The following is a 19,794-nucleotide window of genomic DNA, read 5'->3' as shown; positions in this document are numbered from 1 at the left end:
GATTTGATGGTAAACCAAAAGCTATGATAAGGCAGATTCGAACCTGAGTAGGTAAGCAATTGCTCAAAAGCCACTAGTAAGTACATTCCGTGAAGGTATGAATTGATTTTCAGTAAAATTTAGCATTAGCCTCCTTTAAGGCCTCTTCACAAAGCTTTCATGATTTAATTGATAGTTTACGGACATCTTCACAGCTTTGTTTAGGTCAAATTAAACAAAAAAAAATATGTAATTCTAAAATTTAGACTGAATAATTTACACATACAAACAGACAGGCTAAATTGGAAAATGCTAATAAAAAACATGACCACACACATGATGATATGGCTCTCTGGAGGAATTTTACAAAAATGCAAATTAATGGGAGCTCCAATTCTCCTGATTGATGAAATTACAAATGACTCTTTTCAGATGAAATGTAAAAAGCAGTACCTATCATAATCTAACTTTCAAATGTAACAGCACTACTCTATGTATTTGAATTGTCCATGCATGATTACATATCTGAAACCCCAGAAGGATTTAGATGTCCAGACTATCATGTAATAAAACCCTTTCTCGATTCTGAGATAGATGCATCGAGCTGCAAACCATAAAATTAAAATAAATTAAATTTTAGTATCTGTAATGGAGAAGGTACCAATCAATGCAAGTCACAATTCATCATGAAGCACATAAAACAAAGCATCAGCAAGACAAATATCCAATAGGCAAGAGTTGTAATAATCAATAGGCTTTCACAGTACCGTCATAAATATATGAAAATTTAGAGAGACATAATCGAGAGGAAAAATGTTCCGTTATAAACAGGCATATAATAAAATGAAACATTCTAAATTGATCAAGCTAAACTAAACAGTGAAGGCTGTCATAAACAAATAGTTTCTCCAACCATTTGTGCACTGTCAGAGTAGAATTAGGATCCAACAAGTTGAATAAGGAATCCTAAACGGAACCCCACATAGTTTGTGGGTACCAGACAAGTCTACCGGTATAAGGCCCTTATGACCTGCCATTCATTCAATGTTTAGAGGATCAGGACCCAATGTCAGGTGTCTCCAATCAAAGAGATCAGATGCAACAACATTCAGCATGAACCTAAGTTTCCAATGTGTTCTTATCATTCATTTGGACTTGGACCGCTGAGATATGGTATCAACATGTTCTAATGTAATAGTTAGCTCAGAAGGTTTAAAATCATTTAATCACTGCTAAACCATTCTATAATATTTACAGTGGGACCTTTTACCAATATATATATATATATAAATGGGACCTGTGATGCAGTAGCATCAACATCATTAGAATGGCCAACCAGATTTTTATTTTTTTTGGGATAGATATTGTAATATTTTTCTTTTTATTTTAGGAGATAGCTACCTAGGATTTAGTTTCCTAATTGTTTGGAGTTTCCAAAATAGGATAGGTTTCTTTATTGGTTGGGTTTTTTATTTATATATGCATGTACTGTCAATGGAGAAATTGGAATTGAATGAATAAGAGTTTGAGCTATACCTCACGAGTGTGGTGTGCTGCGTGGCTGTGGTTCTTCTCCAACTCCTACTCTTCTACTCTTCTTCGTTTCTGTTTTTCCATATTTTTCGTTATGTTCTAATCTTCCCTTCTCCTCCTCCTCCTCCTCCTGCCCTTATCCTTCTTTCTTTCATTGGTTTCCTCTTTCCTTGTTTTACCTCATGGTAGTACAATCCCTTAAGGTCTGGTTTTGATCCCCCTATACTGTGGGAGATCAATCATCTCTCTTGGGCAACCCTACCTGTGAAACTTGGTTTCGAAAACTTGCTTGAATGGTGAGTTAGTCCCTTGAGATCAGATCTGCCCAGTTTTCTGGTTTCGCTGCAAATGATTTATTACAGTATTTTAATCTTTTTTCAGTTACTGGCTGACTTTGGACTGGTTGCTAGGGCTAGGCGGTTACCTACCTAAAGTTGCACCTTCATTTGATCCTCCCTTAAGCAATTACAGCTCTTTGGGTTGTGTATGTTGCTGCTTGGCTCCTCCTTCCATCATGAGGAAGAAGATGGGCCCTCTATTTTATCTAAAAATAAACCTACAATTTGTTTCTGTTTATCCTCTAATCATCTAAACTTCCAGAGTTACCCTTATTTAAACAATTATTTCCAATTGAGTCCTGATTTTGTTTCTTCTCCCAAAAGAAGCCCTAAACTGTTCACCATAGTTACAGTTTTGCCACTTGATTAGAGTTATTTAGTATTCTTGTAAGTCCACATCAACCCCAAAGCAGGGTTTCCCGACCCGGGATTGTCCCAACCTGCCGTTATATAGGACCCAATCCTTTGAATGTATGAAATAGCATATTATTGGCACCGGGAACAGGTCTTGTTGCCCAGACCAAATATCTTCCCTTTCATTGACCACATAATATTGAACTTGATGTACATGAACTATGCCATAGGCCAAGGGAGCCAATTAGTTTAGAAGCTATCCTCGATCAAAATTTTCATACAGAATTACTGGTGTTCTAGTTAATTTTTGAAAAAAAGGGGGCAAAGTCAAGATTTATAACACTTGTGGGAAAATTAATGTTTTAAGATCACTGGGGCAATACAGGCCAGCCAGCTGATACTACACTTGGATTTTCTTCCAGCTAATTTTAAGTTAATTTTGTTCTTGAAAATAGTTGGGAATCAGCAAGTAAGACGGGCCTACCAACACCACAAATAGGGTTTAACCACCTTATGGTACACGTCAACAAAGGCTTTGAGCTGCCCCAATCATTCCCAACATCTGTATTCATAACAGAGGTGGACTCACTAAAATCCTAGGTCTAATTCCAAGGTCTACTCCTCTTCTGGTGTACTCTCAATTTTCTGTCTTGTCTTGCAGCAGAGCCATATTCTGTACTCCATGAACCAGCACCATATTCCATACATTTTCTCCAAAGAAAACATAGCTCAATCATGTACAACTCCAACCTCTCAGTGTAAGCAGTGTTTTTCCCTTTTACTCCAATTTCATATTACTTCAGAAGAGGACCTCTTTTAGTCCTTCAAACCACCTTTTCAAATCCTGTTTTCTCATCAACCCAAATAATTCCCTTCATCGACCTACCAAAATCCCAACCCAAGTATCAACATAACCTAATAGGACACCCAAGATAATAGCAAAGTGAATTGGACCCGCCTAGGAGATCGTTGAGGGGTCCCCACCAAGAGACGACTTAATACTAGAGGGTTTGGAAGATCGGTGAGGGTGTGCAAACTGTAGTTCCACATCGCTAGGGGGAGTTTGCTAGGCTAGTTGATAACCTCTAAACCTCTAACCTCTAACCTCTTAACATGAGACAACGCGTTTTAAAACCTGGAGGCCCATGGGCCAAAGAGGACAATATTATGCCAAGGTTAATGGGGTTGGGGCGTTACAGGTGCCACTCTAAGAAATACCATATCCCCCACTTCAAATTCCAAATATTTAGGTACACAAAGTCGTGTCCTAAATCGCATTACTTCATCATCAAATATGGTAAACTCGCTCTCTTTCCTTCCTATATTTCTCTTCTGATATAACCAGAAAATGACCATCTCCCTGGCTGGATTTTATCTTTTCAACAAAAGATGGCTGCATTGTAAGCCTTGCTAACATAGTTGCAGTACTACCCGCAACTATTTCTACATCCAGCTTCCTCAAGTCCTCAAGGATATGGTTCTGTTTGGTTAATAGCATTGCTGAGAAACCCTGAGACTTTCTACTCAATGCGTCTGCTACTACATTTGCCTTCCCTAGATGATAGTTAATTGAGCAGTCGTAGTCTTTAATTAATTCTAGCTATCTATGTTGTCTCATATTTAACTCCTTCTGAGTGAAGATGTACTTCTAGCTCTTATGGTCTGTGTATATTTCGCACTTCTCATCATACAGATAGTGTCTCCAAATTTCCAATGCAAAGACCACAGCTTCCAACTCTAACTCATGAATCGGATAATTCTGTTCATAACTATTAAGTTGTCGAAAGCATATGCTACTACCTTTCCATGTTGCATTAAAACACAGGTCAAACCCTGTCATGAGGCATCACTGAATATAAACCACCTCCTGAACATAAGGGAATGGTCAACGCATGAGCTATTACCAACCTCTGCTTCAATTCCTGAAAACTTTTCTGACATTTGTTGGTCCACTCATACTTCACACTCTTCCTAGTCAATTGTGTTAGCGGTACTAGTAAGGAAGAAAATTCTTCAATAAACCTCTGGTAATAACCTGCCAAAACCCAAGAAACTTCTAACTTCTGTCACATTGGTCGGTGTAGTCCAATCGAGCAATACTTGGACTTTTGATGCAGATACACACCCATGGAGTGATCCATACCCATCTGGGTATCCAGATGGAGATGAACCGAATCCATATTTGAGTCTTGGATATAGCAAATAGTATAGTTACTTTATTTTATTCTATTTATTTACGAAGTTGAGTACATAGGAGTTAGAGTCGGTTTAGAGTTTATTTCCTTCTATGAATTGCTTCCTAGTTTAGGCTAGCTTTTATTTCAGTTGGTTTCTAATTTTATCTTTTATTTTTCCCTATATATTGGTTGTAACTGATAGACAAAGCGGAAAATGAAAAGATGTATTGAGTTGATTGTTTGTGAAGCTTGTGGGCGTGTGTGCTGTTCTCCTCCCCCTTTTTCTTAGTGCTATTTCTTCCCCTCCCCTGCAACTCTGAGTTCTATTAGGGATTTCTTCCATTTTCCTTTTGGCTCTCCATCAATTTACTAGGGTCAACTGAAATAACATTCATCTCTCAAAATCTAAAGCACTATTCTCAAATGTGCCTCATGATCTTCTAAACACTTGGAGTAGATCAGAATGTCATCAATGAAGATGATAACAAACTGATCCAAATATTTATGGAACACTGTGTTCATTAGATCCATAAATGTTGATGGTGCATTTGTTGACCCAAATAACATTACCAAGAATTCATGACGCCCATATAGAGTTCTGAATGCTTGATGTGGATCTGGGTTCCAAAATTGGACTCGGATCGCTTATGGGCCCACAATTAACAATTAAACCAGTTTTCAAAGAAGTAGTGGCATTCTTGTAAATTCAGGAACAACTCAAGCACTTAAAAGAGAAAGGAATAGATAATAAGGTCAAACTGGAATCAAAACTGAAAGTACAGGGGGTTCTGGAATTATCAAAATAAGAGGGGAAGTAATAGAACACAAATCTCAGCAACAGGACTTATTTGTAATAATTGTTCAGAATCATACAACGGTTAGAAGGACCTGTTTTCTTCCTCTTGACAGAACCAGGCGGTACACCTGTGGAGCCGTTCGAAGGAGAGAACTCCCTCACCAAAAGGCCACTGGCTCTGCAATTTTGGGTTAGAGATCGGAACTTCAAGCCCTATAAGGTGTACGTGATCATGGCAGGGATAAGCTTCATCAGCAGTGACTAATTTGGTCTGCAACTAAGTCCAGCACAAGGTACAGAACCAGATCTGAACCTGGTTTCGATTCTCTCAGTAGGAAGACCTGATGTAGTTGAGATTCTAGGGTTAATGTCGCTCAAGGAGGGGAAACCTTCAATCAAAACTTCAGCCCAAACAGATCAAGCACTAAGGAGATCTGAAAGCTTGACTACAACTGCAAATATTGCCAGAAACAGGGGATTTCCAGCAAGGAGAGAACAGTCACAAAATAAACCAGAAAAAAGAAGAAGATAAGAGAGGGAAGAAGAGAAAATGATCAGGAGAAGGAGTGATAATCGCAGCTCGCTGCAACCATAGTTTCAAACCTGGAAACAACCATTCGATTCTCAAAACTCAAAAAATGGAAATCTCCATTGTCTTACATGACTACTTACAAGGAAAATAACATCAATTAATGGAAACTAATTTAAAAGGGAAACTACTCTAAATTAGAAACTAACTCAATAAACTCGACTCCAAAGCTAATTTAAAAAGGAAATAAATCACACAAAAAGTAACTAAATATTCCTTTGCCCAACTACATCAATGCTGTCTTGGAAACATCATCTTCTCTTATCTTCGATTGATGGTACCTTGAACGATGATCTATCTTTGAGAATACCTTAGCTTCCTTGCAATTGATCAAAACAAGTCCTCGATGCACGGCAAAGGAATCAAACAAGTCCCCGATGCGCGGCAAAGGAAACTTGTTCTTGGTAGTAACTCTATTCAATTCTCAATAATCGATGCACACCCTCATTGAACCATCCTTCTTAAGAGATAGAACTCAAGCTCCCCATGGGAAAATGCTGGGTCTAATATGACCTTTGTCTAAGAGTTCTTGTATTTGTTCCTTCAGTTCTTTCAACACTGACGGAGCCATGCAGTAAGGAGCTTCTGAAATTGGTGCCGTACTGGGTACAAGATCGATTACAAACCCAATCTCCTGATCTGCTGGCAATCCAACTAAATCATCAGGAAAGACATCTGGAAAGTCCCTAACGGCTTTGATTATAGGACCGGCTCCTTAGCCTTTGTATCAATCACACTAGCAATATAGCCATGGCATCCTTGCAAATTAATCGACTAGCCTGAAAGGCAGAAATCAGCATTGAGGGAGATGTCTTTGACTTATCACCCTGGAACCGAAATTCACTTCCATCGGTTAGGTAGAACATTACTTCTTTCTCGTAGCAACGGACACAAGCATGATATGAAGCTAGCCAATCCATGCCTAAAACAATATCGAAATCCCACATGTCTAGTAGATATAAATCTATACTAACCTCTCCACCCTCTATTTGAATAATACATGACACCCAAACATTATATCTGTTGACATCACTTCTCCTGACGGTGTTGACACACTCAAATCAGACTTAATATTTTTGGTAGATACTTAAACTTAGTTGAGAAACTATGTGATATTAATGAGTGCACTGACCCAGAGTCAAACAACAGCCGCGCAAGATTACAGATATATCTAACATGCCTGAAACCTCAAACTATAATAATCATATGCAATCTAACATCGAGAAACACATAAATTTAAGTCTAGCTGAATAAATTAGTATACCTATTACAACTGATGGAGATCCCTATGCGTCCTAATCTATAAGGGCAAACACTCTTCCCAGGCCTCAAGGTCTCTAAATTCCCTAACTACTCTGACTCTGCTGCTGTTGTCTACCCTAAGATTCCACATTGGGCAGTCCTTTTATCATATGTCCTTCCTTTCCACACTTGTAACACATTCATATGCCTATCATGCACTATCCATAATGAAGCTTCCCACACTTGGGACATTTACCTGGGGCTTTCTGACAAGGTGCTCCTCGACTAAAATTAGTCCTTTGTTGCTTCTGAGGGGCAGTGGTCCTAAAATCTTGAGATGGATAGGAATACTTCCCTTGATTTCTATCCTCGATACGTGGAACAACTCCTCGCTAACCCTCAATCACAAGTGAGCTTCTAACAACCTGAGCATATGTGAACTAAAATGCAGCCACAATGCGCTATAGCTCATGAGTTAAGCCATTCTCGAACTGTCAAACATTTATCTCATCGTTTGCTACTATATGTGGGGCATATGGAGACAACTCCTCAAATCGTCTCTCATATTCCATCACTGTCAACATCCCTGCTACAGTTGAGAAAACTCGGCTGCCTTCACATGCCTAATAGTATCGGGAAATACTTCTGTCAAAAGACTTCCAAAAGTTGTGCCCAAGTTATCTGTTGACCCAATAAAACTCGCTGGGTCATCTGCCACCACTAATTACCATCTGCTTGTAACATATAGGTAGCACAGGCTACCATCTACTCATCGGTACACCAGATTACAGCAAAGTTTTTCGCCAGTTCTCGTATCCATCCCTCCGCTACCATGGATCTGTTGACATACCCCTAAAGGCTATGGGATGAAACTTTCTGAAGCTCTCCATAGCCTTTACTAAGTCGGGATCTACAGTCCTCTGCTGACTACTGCCAATAGCAGACTGTGTCTGCATGGCACTCACAAAGGCAGTGGAGAAAAAACCAACCATTTCCTCTCTCATCTGATGCATCCGTTACAAGCATAATAGGGATTCCCTCAACCGTATCACGTTGAACCGGTACCTCAGGTACCAAGCTCTCTTCTTTAGTCGGTAACAGTGCCATTCACTACTTATAAACAAAATAAAAGATTCATTAGACCAACATAATCGTTTAGTCTAACTCAATGAATATTAATATCATACAATTTAAATATGCACTTAATCTTGTTATGTGATCCTATTCCACCAGTTATAAGTTCAAGACTTTAGAGCAATGGCTCTGGTACCATCTATAACGACCTAAATCCAGATAAGGTAAAAGGTACTACCCTCACAGGCACTGATCAAATGATCTTTATCTTTCTCATTCAAATACCAAAACTCCCTTATACAGACATCGTACACAACAGAAGTCCTACTACTGGAGTTCAGTTTATATGCAAATTAGTTAAATAGATATAATATTGATGGCAATTCCATATAAAGAAGATATGTGTTTCCAAAGTTATTACAACACCATCTATAATCCATCCTTATTACATCACTAAAAGAAACTAAACATTCAAAAACTCATTCAAGTAATACTCACAGTCCCTAGTTTTTGGAGCTGTACAAACATACCCGCACATCTCATCATCTGTAAACCACATATATGGAGTGAGCTAAAAAGCATTGTGAGGTGAATATGCTATTAATACATAAAGGAGTATAACTGTATATGTGAATAAACAACAGTGACAGCATAAGTTGAATGTTAGGTTATATTTAGCCATTAGTGAACTACCGAATGTGCACAATAGAGTGAGGTCAGCCAGGCCTCGCATCATATTCTACTCATGTATCCCAGTCCTCGCAGCACTGGGGAGAAATGATGAGGCTCACTCATAGATAGGTGAACTACTCCCATGTATCTAGCCATCAAGAGCACTGGGAGGACGCCATCTATCTCACACACTCACATAGAAACATAAACTACTCCATGTATCCGATCACCAGGAGCACCAGGGAGGATCTCTTTTATAGGCCGTATCTTCTCCTTGTTTTGGTCATCAGGAGCACCAGGGAGGACACATCCTAACATATAAAAACCTCACCCAGTACATAGCAGCCTATTGGAAAGGGACGGCAATCATAGGGTGTTGTTCACATTTACTTTTATCCATTCATCTCTTTCTCTTACTTTCTCCTTTTTTTTTAAATGTAAATCTCATTGCTTTCATTTCATTCATATACTTGAACATCATCATATTCATTACGCATTGTAAATAGTTCATCAATTCATCAATGCATCTCATCCAATTAACATACAACATTGAAACATCCCCTATACTTAAAAACATAACATCTTAGTATCATACATTTACTCATTCCAAGAACCTATATGATACATGTACACTTCATATAATCATTTATAGATATTAATACGATATATATTCTCATCATAACATTCACTACACATATCACTTCATGTATATATATAAATATATCATCAAACAATATTCATGTCCCACTCACCTTTACTTTTCTTGGCAATTACAAGTTCCGAAAGTTCATGAGCACTAGTACAATGAAGATATCCTACATAAGGATAACATCATAGCTAATAGGGTTTTCCCATTGTCTAAGATTACTAGACCGAACCTCACAAACCCAATTACAAAATTCCTTATGTTCAGGGGTTAGACAATTCCCGCAGAACCCTCTATTTCAAGGCCGTTTTTGCATATCTTCTAAAATATTTGGGCTGAAGGTGTCTTCATAGAAAATGTAGGTTTTTGAGTCTTTTAAATAAAAAAAAAAAGAATTGGGTCAATCAGATTTCTAACGAGTGAGTTATGCCAGTTTAATGGACAAGGGTCAAAATCATGCTTTGGGGTTCATGACATTCATCCATTTTGAACTGATTATTTGACTACTTTTTAAGTAGAATTAGACAATCTCTATTTTTATTAACATTGTAGATACATGAGCCTAATTTCCAAACCAACTGGAATCAACTCATTGAGTTATATTGAAAGAGTTACTGTATATGGACTAAGTAGAGGTTACCAGTCAACAAAATTCACTATATAATGGGTAAATGCATGAGTCTGAATTTAGGTACCAAAATGGGATTTCAAATGGGGTTTTCATACCTTCCATTCACATCCAGAACACCCTAATCTCCACTCATAATGAGTTCCATACATAAATAAATCAAATCATCTGAAGTATAGACTAGATCAAGTTACCTTGTGAACTCAAAAACACACTTAACAAGACTATAAATCTTCTTCCAATCCTTCTTCAATCCTTGAAGTCAGCAACTCAACCTCTCTCTGTCTACCAAATCAGAAAATACATCATAATAGAAATCTATTTAGAAGACCAAATTTAACTAACAAGAACACCCAAAACAACAAATCAAGCCACATTCATCTTTCTTGTTCTTCTTCCTTTCTTCTTCTCCTTTTCTCTTTTCTCTAACTTAGCAAAGCATAAGCCATGCCATTGTATGATGCACTTAGCCCTTTGTCTTTGCCATAAAAGCTAACCACCAACCACTAACTTAAAATATAATAAACTTAGCCTACACAAATAGTGACTTCTAACTAAAATATCCTAACTAATTAACCATGGTCAACACAACTAACCTTAGATATAAACTTACCTTGGTCAAAACAGCTATCCCTTCACCTAGTCATTTGACCAAGTCAAATATCCTACATGACACCCCCTATGCTATGTGGCAGCCCCTTGTGAAAGCACATGGTTCAAATCACATGAAGCCACCTAATCCTTGCACTATTCATATCATTCTTATACTAATTAAATAACACAATAATAACAATTATTCTAAATCAATATTAAGATAGTATTTACAAATTCACCGTTACTTGCACAAAGAAAAATCAAAACCTCTTTTGAACAAGATTTTAGAGTCGCTGACTAAAATTTTGTTGATCCTTTTAGAAACCCCATAAGTAGATTAAAATGGTTTTTGAGAAAATCACCCAAAATTTCAACACATCAAATCCAGGCATGCCATCTTTTTACAAAGTCAAAATCTCTAATGGTGTCTAACAGCCAGACTCATGGAGGAGAAGCAACTACAACATAAGCACCACAATGCAACCCCAGGTCACAAAACCCTGCTTTTGGGTTGCTATGGGCCCACTAAAGTGATGAAATTCTCATATGGAAGAGTGAGTGGCAATTTCATAATTTTTTGAACAGTTCAGACACTTAATAGTGAAGCAATCAAATAACAGGACCAAACTGAGATTAAAACATGACATGAAGGCTTTATGGAATTTCAGTGCAAAAACTGGACAAGTAATTAGAATCAACTTCAGAAAGAGGCAGCTTTTGTAAATAATAGAATTCTGGCCTTACAAGCAATTTATAAGGGTACTTTCTTCTACCTCTCACATTGCAAACAGAAACAGCAGAAGACTGGTTTCATGCAGCTGCTCCAGTTATACAACCAATGCTCCAAAACTCTTGTGGTTTTAGGAGTAGGTTCACAATCCCCACACCTCTTGATTCCAAATCACAAAAACCCCAAAACCCAAGTCAAGATTTGAAAAAATATTCTGAAATCAGGTTGGAAATTAATGGTTGTGCTTTCGGTGCAGGTTTGTAACTCTTGAATCAGGTATAATTTCAAGCAGGGAATTGCAGACCTGGTCATTTGAGGGTCTCGATCTATACCCCCAAATTTGAAGATGAAAGGGAAAACAAAAGAGATTGAACAAATCTCTCACAGTCCGGATGGTTCGGTAGCAACAAGGGAAGAAATAAAAGAAGAAAGTATTAATAAGGAAAGGAGAAGAAGAATAGAGTAGAGTAAACAATGAGATCGTACCTGAGGCGACAGAACAGAGATAAGGGTAAGAACAGGAGGAAGAAGGAAACGATCAACCAACCTGGTCACACAGCTCCACAGACGTATGGCAGTTCAAACTCAAATTTTCGTTCAATATTCAATATCATTCTCCCTCTATTGTTGAATTTATATATATATATATATATATATTTATATATAAAAGACTCCTAATTACTTTCTAAAACTGAAATAGCACTTAAACTAGGAAACTAAACAACTCAATCAAATCTCACCAAGTAAAATAAAATGCAAACTACAAGAATAACCCCAAGAAATTAATTAATTTCCTACCAATCCCTATTGGACCAGAATCCAAGTTTTGATCTGGTTTGTCTCGGTCTGGGTTTCCAGTTGGTCAAGCCAGTTGATGTGGATCCGGGTTCGAAACCAGGATCGAACCGCTAATGGGCCCACACAAATAGTAGACAGCTCAATTGCAAAACATAATGACAGATTTGTAAATAAACAAAGTCTCAAATGAGGGTGGAAATTCTGTAAATAGATGGAAGTTTAAATGGAGTGGCAGACTTGTAATTTAATTGTACTTCAAGACACAAGCAATGGTTACATGTTGCATGGTACAAAGGGAAAATCAGGAACCAGAGATAAAAATAGGACAAGAGATAATACAAGATAAGAGGTGAGGTAATATGGGAAAGTAACAATAAAAGGGTTAAACAATAGAGGAAATCTCTTCTTCTTCTTCTTGTCGTGAACCAGAAACCAGCGGAACAAAAGAGGCTTGCGAAGAGAACTCCCAGACAACAAGCTCATTCAGGTCAATACTTTGGGATCTGATTCGCAATATATCAATTTCTGAAATCCAAGTATTAACCCAGCCAGACAGCCTTCAATTCTTCAAACAAAGCTCTCTGAAATTGTTCCTGGCAATAGAATAGGAACCGGGTTTGGTCTCAATTTGTTATCTCATCACAGGGCAAGGAGTCATGTCTGAGATTCAAGGGTTGGACGCTAGGAGACCAGCTTCCTTCAGTTTGAACCTACAGGCAAATAGAGATCTTCCAGAGGAGTTCCAGTAAGCCTTTCTCAGTTCGTGTCCTGCTGCAGGGATGATGAACAGTAACAAAACCAGGGAAGAATTCGGATTTGAACTCACACCAAGTAAGTTATTTGGGATGAGACCCTTGATCAAGTTATGGAATAACAGCAAGAGATGAGAAAGATAGAATTTCAGAGGGAGAAGAAGAACAGAGAAAGAGACACACCTCTTAGATAGAATTTCAAAGGGAGAAGAAGAATAAAGAAAGAGACACACACCTCTTGGCAGCCATGGTTTCAAACCAAAAACCTTTAATCAATTTTCACTTCTTCCAAATCCAGATAAATCATTGGGTACAAGGCTACAAGCTGATATTTGAAGACTAAAAGTAAATCTAATTTCGTTTTTTGAAGCTGAAACAAAACAGGAACCTACTCTAAAGCAGAATCAAGATCTAACTCCATGCCCTAAAAGACTGATTCCAGCCCAACTAACTTGATCGACACCCTACCCTAAAATTATAGGAAATAAATAAATATCCAAATTACATAAATTATCCACACATAACTCCACGCCTAGCTGCATCACTGGTCCAGCCATGCATAGCAGGAGGCAAGCTTTGAACACCCAAGGCCAAGTGATGCAAGAGCGCTTCCATGAAACGACCTGAACCCGTTTGGGAACCCACACCGTGACCGGATCCATAGTTAGGTTTTTAGTCTAGTAGATTATTAGTAGTTTATTTATTTACTTATTTAGATTAATGCTGTGATCTTTCAATCAGATAATTAGGAGATTCATTTCTATTTCAGTTTTAGATTTTAATAAGGAAACTTTTAATTTTGTTCGTATAAATATGCTTGTAACCCAAGTCATCGGGCAGAGTTTGAAGAATGAAACAGTGAAGCATCCGTGAGTGCCTGCGTGGCCAAAGTGATTGTGCGATCTTCTTCCCCCTCCCCCCCCCCCGGGGGGCGCTTCCTCACCTCTAACCAGCCCCTTCCACCAATTTTGGTATCAAAGCCGAAGGATCCATCATCCTTACCTATCAATCTCTCTTCTTCCATATTCTTTCTTTTCCCGTTAATGTTCTGCCACAGCAACAACACCACAGCCTTCCATCTCCCCAACCCCTCCTGCCTTCAACAGAAACGCCCCATCTTTAGTCACTCCCCCACCCCCACTGCGACATAACCCTTCTACTTCTAGGATACTGCCAAGTGTGTGTGTGTGTGAGAGAGAGGGAGAGAGAGAGAGAGAGAGAGAGAGAATAATTTCAGATTTTGAATCATATTCTGGTTAAACAACAGTGGTAGTCCCTACAGCAGTGAGTTGATTTCTCAGACCTAGCCCTTACTCTTTGAGATTCTGATCGAAGGAAGGGTTTCCCAATACAAGTTAGAGCCCAGAGTTTCAGATCTGGACATTTTGCCCGAGTTACAAACCAGCCACCATCACTGGTTGTGACTGTACCGCCATCTTCTATTCACCAGAAAAAAGAAAAAGAGAGCAAGAAAGATAGAATCGAACATACCTGGTTTCAGGGGCTCCATAGCAGATAAATCCAGCCCCATAATTTCCAGCGTACTCCTGATATTGCGTATGGAAGGACTCCTCATTGATGACGTTAACTCCCTGCATGCTGGTCTTGTCACTGTCCAAGTAGAAGACGGTGCACTTCCCCATTATTATCGCTGTAGAAGGGGTCGTAGAAGATCCAACTTCTCCACTGTTATCGTTGGATAGAGGTAGAAGACGAACAGTCTTCTTTCCTTTCTCGACTCTTCTTTGAATTCCTTTTTTTTTTTTTTTAATCTTCCCATTATACCCATTTAATGCCCTTATAATTTAGTCTATACCCCTAGTTTCCCCCGATCTTTAATTTATAATCCCCATTTTTGGTCCCACCTCACTCTTATATCCCAATAACACCTATAAGATTCCTGTTCATTGCAATTCTACCATCCTTTTATAAATTCCCATTTATTTACTGTTTTGTCACTCCTATTTGAGCCTTGTATTATTCAGGTTGGCTCTGGCCATAGATTCCTTTGTGTGTAGGTTTAAAGTTCACTTGCCCAGTGGAATGCTTGCAAAATTGTTGATTGATGAAAGACAAAGCGACAATTTCGTCTCGTGATTCATGGTGGAGATGTTGTCAAAGACCAATCAAATCATCATTAAGTATGAGGATGATGTTTTTGTCAAATTCTCTATTTTTCAGTATTGTGATAGCGATCATTGTGAAGTGTTTGATTCTTCTTGGCACATTATTCAATTGGGTCAAGAATGGTTGGAAGAACAATAAGGTGACATTGATCGTAATAGAAATTTGTGCACCCTACAACCTTTCACGTGTGCCAAAAATTCGTTTTTAAAGAATTAGTTGAAAAAATATTCTCGGAGTCAAAGAAAGTAATACCGACAGTGCTGCCACAAGACAAGTTGAGTGGGTCCACACAAGAGGGAGACAGCTCAGATGTAGAACAACCAATAATGGCAATGAAAAATGAGAAGATTGTGGATCAAGTAACGACGGAAGCCAGTGCGGTGCAAGATATGCCCCATCTTGAGTTCATTCTCCCCCAAGATTTTTCAAGCATGGATGCAACCCCAAAGCTTCATATTATAGATATTATTCGAGTTGCAAACAAGAAGCAGTTTGCCCCTGCTCGTGAGTGTTTATTTTTTCTATTCTAGAAAACTTGTGGTCAAGTTTTTCTCAATACCAAGGGAGAATTGATGTAGGAGCACTATCGACTTGAACCCGCTTGGGAACCTAAACCGTGAACCGGGTCCATGGTTGGGTTTTTAGTCTAGTAGAGTATTAGTAGTTTATTTATTTACTTATTTCAATTTATCTTGTAATCTTTCAATTAGGCCAGAGTTTCATTCTGTTTTTTATTGTAGAGTTTGATCATAAAGGTTAGGTTAGATAATTAGGAGATTTTATTTCTATTTCAGTTTTAGATTTCAATTAAGAAAGTTTTAATTTCGTTCTAATAAATATGCTTGTAACCCAAGTCATTGGGCAGATTTCAAAGAATGAAATAGTGGCATGTTTGTGATTGCATGTATGTGAGATCTTCTTGCTCACCACCCCCCCCCCCAAAAAAAAAACCTTTCTTTTCCTCTTATGTGATATCACCCTCTTCTAAGTGGCCCTCCATCACCAAAAGTGCAGCGTTCACATATCAATCGCTTTGTGCATCACCTCTGAGTCATGGCTGGGTGCAATGTTCATCTTGCCAAGACTCACTAGTCAATGTTTTCTGTGAGTCTTCCACCCCTTAAATAGGCCCATGTAAAAACAGAAATTACGGATCTAACTGACAATGCTTGTATATGCAGAAAGGGGACTCTAAGTAAGTCATTATATGCCAATTCAAACATTGTTTGAAGTGACTCAAAAGCATTCCTTACTCAATTAGTCTAACAATTCTGACCACACAACAGCCAAGTTTTTAGAGAAGAAAAGAACAACCAAACCAAACTTAAGAAAATTACCCTAAATGAATTCAAATGTAGTTATAAGCCTTAGGGACCGCACCAACATTCAAAACATCATTAGGACTACTACCATACCCCAGACTTTCCAATAAACATTTTAATCAAATACCTTTTTATGCTTTCATCATCATTCTTATCCAGTGCGATTTCTTAAACCACCAATTATGTTGTCATCAAGCATCTTGAATTAAGTGGTGGCCTCTTTATAAATCCAAAAAGTTCTACGAAAGGAAGTCGTCAAGCCAGCAACACTACGAGTAAGCTTAAAGCTAATTGTTCGGCCATCAGCTCGCAACGCTTTGCGAAAGCAAGCGAGGCTCTGGAAGAGTGTAGTTGTTCAACAAATGTCAAGCTCGAAAGCTGTCCATTCTTTGGATTAAAGAAAGAAGAAAGTCCACTCTCGTTCCATTGGCTCGCAAACCTATGAAGATCATTTTAAACCTAAGCATAAACCTATTAGTGCTACAACCTTAAGGATCAAAGCAGTGCTCCCCATGAGGCAATTCTTTCTAAACTGGGTCCATAGAACAGAAAATACAAAACTTACGACCTAACGTCATATGCCTGCATACACAGAAAGGGAACTCTAAAGAAGTCATTAGCAACATATTCAAATTACCAATTCAAATATTTTTCAAACTGACTCAGAACAATGTTTACTCTAACAATGCCAACATGCCAGAGGAGAATTTAGAGAAGAAAATCCAAACCAATCCATACTCCAGACAATTACCGACAAGGAAGGAGATTTAGAAATTTGAACTTTAATATGTTTCGTACTGATAAGTTAGGACCCTTTTTTTTTTTTTTTTTTCAAATAGAGCACACCCCACCCCACCCCAAACCACCACATGGACCGCTGTTAGCACTGCTACCATAAATGGACTTTCCATAAACTTACTCCATCATTCCTCCTACCCAGCAATACCATTATCATCAGGCCTCAACTAACCTATGAGAGTCATATAAACCTATGCGCACACCTATTGACCCTACAACCACTCATTCCAGTGCTGCCCCTACAAGATTCAATTTCCAGATTGTTAAATTATCAAGAAGCGGCCAGAGAAAATACAAACAACAAGAAGGAAATATGAACAAAGAAAATATATAACAAAAAATAACGGAAAAAATAATAATAAATTCCAGTTTCAAGAATAGCACCTACAACTCTTAATCCAAGTCCTCTTGCCGGGTCTCAGACCCAAAGTCTCGACTCCCCTGACTTCCTGTATTCGATTCATTGTTTCCACTGTTACTACCATCCCCGCTGTTGCTCGCCTCTGCTTGCCCAGCAAATGACCTAAATAGCGATGGCAACGAAATGCTAAACCTCCGTTGCGCCATTCTGGGCGGAGGGTTATTCTCCTGAGTTTCTCCTCTGCCACTACCAGAATCCGTCGACCCAGAACCCACAGTCAAATTCCCAGAAGGTCTCGTCTCCCGAGTACGTTGTTCGTAATCGGGATCATCCGTTGGCAGCTCATACCGACAAACAGGGCAAGAATTATGCAGCTCAAGCCATGGAAGAATACAATCAGAATGATAAATGTGCTTACAAGGCATCTGTCTTGCCTCCATGCCGAGCTCAAATGTGTCCTTACAAACCGCACACTGGGCCGAATCGGAAGCCAACAATTCCTCTGAAATCTTTACGTTCGGGAGCGCTTCGATGGCGGATTTTGAAGCGGGAGGCGTGCCATAGCGGTTAGGATCGTTCTCCGCGAGCTGCTGGATCAACTGCTCGAGGCCAGGACCGATGAAGTAATCACCAAGGTTTGAAGGAAGCCGGAAGCCACCAGAGTCAGAAGGGTTGTTTTCAACGACAAATTGGATGTTGGCACCACCTGCACGCAGAGATTGTAGGTAATTCTGGAGAAAAAGGAAGGGATTGAAGACGTCCGGTTCTTGCATCGTCGTCGTCGATCGCTGGCGAATTTCAGGATCGAAGAGGGCGGAGAGTTCGGTGGGGACTTCCATGGTGCCGGGGGTGGAGAGAAGGAAGGGAAGACCGGCGAGCCCGGCGGCGAGAGAAGGGAAGGGGGCGCCGCCACTAGAAAAGCTGTGGGAGTAGGTGAAAAAAGGATTATCGGTATGGGTAGGTGTAGGGTTTTCACATTCTTCGATGAAACCACCGTTGCAGTCTGGGCAGACGAGGTCGGAGGTGAGAGATGGCGTTATCGAGACGTTATGGTTGCACTCATGGCAGAAATAGAACTGAGGTTCGGGTGTGGCACCACCAGCTGCACCGCCCGATATTCCGGCAGAAGACATTTTCCGGCCCGGAAAATGAACGTTCGCAAGACAGAAAGCTTAAAGGGCAGAGGAGAGTTTCGCAACGAAGCGAAGTTTGTGATTTATCAGGAGAGAGAAAGAGCGAGGGAAGAGAATGGTATCGGATGGTCTGACCGAGTTATTATGAGTCGTACGGAGAACGGACTCTAATTCTTACCTGAGGTGGAATTGGTGGGAGAGTGCTCTATGTGTGAGCCTGTGAGGAGGACTCAGCATAGGATAGGAGATGCCTTGTTAGACCCTGGAAGCTTGATCAACTGGTTTGAAGTGTGGACCGTCTGATGAGTTCACTTTGTTTTTGTAATGATCTGGCATTGGTTTAAAGAACAAGAAAGAATGATGGTTGGACCAGGTTCAGGCAGATTTCAAGACAGGATTGATCTGATTCGGAAAACACTTTAAAAACCCCAACTACATTATCTGTCGGCTGTGCAATAATGAGGATTTTTTTTTTTTTTTTTTGGTAAGAAAAGATATTGTTCATCGCATTCTTAAAAGCTTTCTCACTGCTTGGCTTTAACAGCCAATCACTTAATCATTCTTACAACCACTTGTTAAAAACTTGTCATTGTCCAAAATTAAGCGAGAGATGCCAAGTTGAACAAGGAGAAAATCCCACGGTCATGCACTGAACTTTGCTTTAGTAAATAAATCAACTAGCGATTGAGATTGTCCAAGCCTCCTCTATGTATTGTACTATTAGGCCCTTCATCTGGAATCTTTGCTAAGAATTCAAAATACAGGACTAGATACTTGTAGAAGATGTATATAAAGGGACAAAGTTCTCCATCCATGAGAGGCCACTACGCCATAGACATCCATTGTGCCCTAGTGTGAAGGATTGTTTCCCTATGTGTGGGCACTGGAGCCTTCCGCGGATATAAAACATTTGCCCATATTAGAGCCATTATGGCCTGGCCAAAAGAGTGCTAGGTTTGTTTCCTCTGAATTTCTCACCATCATCTTCAATGGATTTGTGACAAATTAAGTCATTTGCCAAGATATATCCAATGGAGCGGCACGAATCAGTTACCTTCTTACACCCCAATAGAATGGTGAAATAAGTTCATCTCACCAGTCACACCCAATCAAGCTAAGGATTCTACACTGTTTGATAACGTTCTTTAAAA

General features: G+C 39.2%; 1 protein-coding gene across 10 annotated transcripts; it reads right to left on the bottom strand.

The window, feature by feature from the left end:
* Positions 1 to 210: 210 nt before the first annotated feature.
* LOC122079217 (E3 ubiquitin-protein ligase RING1-like) lies at positions 211 to 18,798 on the bottom strand. 10 transcript variants are annotated; one of them, XR_006140367.1, is made up of 4 exons: positions 11,900 to 14,386; positions 10,223 to 10,313; positions 8,581 to 8,628; positions 211 to 583 (listed from the first exon to the last, which is right to left on the bottom strand). XR_006140367.1 is itself a non-coding variant. In XM_042645486.1 (3 exons), the coding sequence occupies exon 1, from the start codon at positions 18,641 to 18,643 to the stop codon at positions 17,543 to 17,545; it is 1,101 nt and encodes a 366-aa protein (XP_042501420.1). In that variant the 5' UTR covers positions 18,644 to 18,798; the 3' UTR covers positions 255 to 583; positions 8,613 to 8,628; positions 17,534 to 17,542. The 10 variants fall into 10 exon arrangements, 4 of the variants coding, with proteins under 4 accessions (XP_042501420.1, XP_042501421.1, XP_042501418.1 ...); XR_006140364.1 differs by lacking the exon at positions 11,900 to 14,386 and adding an exon at positions 17,538 to 18,798 and having other exon boundaries at positions 255 to 583; XR_006140365.1 differs by lacking the exon at positions 11,900 to 14,386 and adding an exon at positions 17,538 to 18,798 and having other exon boundaries at positions 255 to 583; positions 8,613 to 8,628.
* Between the last annotated feature and the right edge of the window lie 996 nt (positions 18,799 to 19,794).

Source organism: Macadamia integrifolia, chromosome 5 (assembly GCF_013358625.1).
Source record: "Macadamia integrifolia cultivar HAES 741 chromosome 5, SCU_Mint_v3, whole genome shotgun sequence".
NCBI classification, from domain to species: Eukaryota; Viridiplantae; Streptophyta; class Magnoliopsida; order Proteales; family Proteaceae; genus Macadamia; species Macadamia integrifolia.
The sequence above is the reverse complement of the archived record's forward strand: the minus strand, read 5'-3'. Positions and strand labels throughout refer to the sequence as shown.